At 47.9% G+C, this 2473-nt stretch overlaps 1 protein-coding gene across 1 annotated transcript; it reads right to left on the reverse strand.

The window, feature by feature from the left end:
• Nucleotides 1–368: 368 nt before the first annotated feature.
• LOC119429857 (sodium-coupled neutral amino acid transporter 3-like) lies at nt 369–1301 on the reverse strand (the record flags this gene model as incomplete). Its single annotated transcript, XM_037697387.1, has 3 exons — nt 369–469; nt 738–817; nt 1185–1301. Coding segments are annotated over 3 exons (298 nt in total), but the record flags the coding sequence as incomplete, so codon positions are not given.
• Between the last annotated feature and the right edge of the window lie 1172 nt (nt 1302–2473).

Raw genomic sequence — 2473 nt, forward strand, 5'->3', positions numbered from 1 at the left:
GCTGTGTGTTCCCCAGTAAGTACTGGTTAACTCCCCATTAGCTCCTGATTTGTTCCTTAGGTGTTCCCAGTAATTAATCAAATTGAGTGTACCTTATTGTAAAGTGTTACCTAAGGCTGTCCGGTGGTTTCAGGAACACGTGTTGACAGGAAGTGAGTCCATCACGTGGAGAGAGTAAAGAGTCAACAGAACGACCAAACATTAAAACGTTACTGGTTCAGCGTGTCTCTGCCGACCAGGTGAACGCTTCATACGGAGGCTGCTTCAAGTCAATTCTTTGCCTTTTGATCTCGTTAGTCGAGTCAAAATGGCCGCCTGGGTAAAAAACGTTAGTGCTTTTTTACAAAAGTTTACGGAGACGTACTCACCCAAGAAAGTCAGATAACCGAATGTGGCGGTGAAGAAGTACATGATGAACATCCCCAAGATGGAAACGTTGCCAATGTTTTGCATTCTTCTCTTGGTTGGACTTGAGGAAAACAACATGGAGAGGTTTTACTCAGGGACATGGAAGGCGTTTATTTAAAGATTAAACTCTTCCACGGTGCCAGAACATTATCGTATGACAGCAGCAATCTTTAGTTCATCCTCCATGTGCACGGGTTATTAATAGACCTTCAGACTGCTGCACTCTGCTCTGGACCTCACTCAGTTCTTCTGAGCCACAACAAGAATGTGATGAGCACGATTTTGTGGTTTGCTGTTGGGGAGCAGATTTAGAAAACCGTAAATCTTACTTTCTGAGTTCGGTGTAGATGGGAAGCACTTCAGGGTGACACACGAACGCAAAGGCCAGGATGGGGATGGTGTACGCCGTCTGCAAATGGAGTGACGGATCGGTTTCACTTTTCATGGAAGGACAAACTGAGGAACACATGCAGCTGAAATACGACGCGCACTCGAGTCGTTTCGGACCGTACATGTTCTCAGACCTCTGAGTGGCACCCAAGCTCCAAATCAAGGTTTGTGATAGCCCGGTCCTGGTCCTGGAGGGCCACCAGCCCACATGTTTGAAACGTTTCCCTGCTCTTCAGCGTGTCGTACAGTTTGCAGACGCCTTCTGGTCGCCCATTCATTCAAATCAGTTGTGTCGAAGCAGAGGAACATCTAAAACGTTCAGGATCGTGTCCAACAAGGACCAGGACCGGGTCTACAGCGTGGACCCTCAGGTCTGACCACCTTACCTCCTGGTTGATGGTGAAGTATTTGATGGTACACGTGTCTTCTGGGCTGACCTCGCTCACAGAATGGTTGCCAAACGTCTCCAGAGGACAAGGGATGTTGAATTTTTTGTAGATGACCTGATGTGACGGAGAGAGGAAGGACAAATATGGTCAATCAAACTTCTGGAAAAAATAAAAAGATTTTCTGAACTTCTTGTTACGTTTTGAAAACAGTTTGTGGCATTTAATGCAACTCGTCCCACAGGTGTGAGGCTGGGTTTAAAAAGCACAAGAAGAACGCAACAGGAAGAGGCGGGACCCTGCTGATGAGCAATCAATCAATGTCAATCAATGTCAATCAATGTCGATCAATGTCAATCAAGTTTATTTCTCTTTTGTTTGTTTCCTTGGTATTTATCAGGATATTCTGTGATTTCTGCTAAAATTTGGACATTTTCTTTAAAAATCATGAAAGTTGTCTCATTCTTGTCAATGTCTTGTCTGTTTACACTGAGGGGGCGGAGCCTAAAACTGGTACTAGAACCGGCCAGTGGGAGCTCTGGTTTGTCATGGGAGTCCACTGATGGTCCTGGCAGTTCTCTGAGGGCTTCACAAGGTTTGACAACAAACTGCGGTGGAGGTTTTTGGTGCTGAACACACAGAAACGTACGTTTTACACCAAATCAAATCTAAACCAGACGACGTCACAAAAACCATCAACAGTCTCTGGACTCAATCCAACACGAGGAAACAGGAAGTCTGATCTAGTCAGTTCTACACCTGTTCCCTGTACCATTAATATTAACCTTATCTGACCGGACAAACCCCACTGGCATCACAGACCTCTTTGGAGAGATCCTCCTGGACCTGAAGGCAACATGCACCCTATGTTTTTAGTCTGTGGGAGGAAACCGGAGTACCCGGAGAAAACCCACGCAAACACAAGGAGAACATGCAAACTGCACCCAGAACGAGCCCAAGCTCAAACCAGGGGATTGAACTCACGACCTTCTTGTGGTGAGGCAACGGTGCTAACCGCTGAGCCATAATGTTGTTTCACTTGTCACAGCTGCATCCGCTTCTCTCATCAGCCCCACAGTCCCCTCTCTCTGCAGGTGGACGTCACTGCTATGAGTGTCTCGCCCGTGTCTCGCCCGTGTCTCGCTCGTGTCTCACCTGTGTCTCGCCCGTGTCTCACCCGTGTCTCGCTCGTGTCTCGCCCGTGTCTCGCTCGTGTCTCGCTCGTGTCTCGCTCGTGTCTCACCCGTGTCTCGCTCGTGTCTCGCCCGTGTCTCGCCCGTGTCTCGCCC

This window comes from Nematolebias whitei, unplaced genomic scaffold (genome assembly GCF_014905685.2).
Source record: "Nematolebias whitei isolate Nwh7 unplaced genomic scaffold, NemWhi1 Nwh_scaf_9117, whole genome shotgun sequence".
NCBI lineage: Eukaryota > Metazoa > Chordata > Actinopteri > Cyprinodontiformes > Rivulidae > Nematolebias > Nematolebias whitei.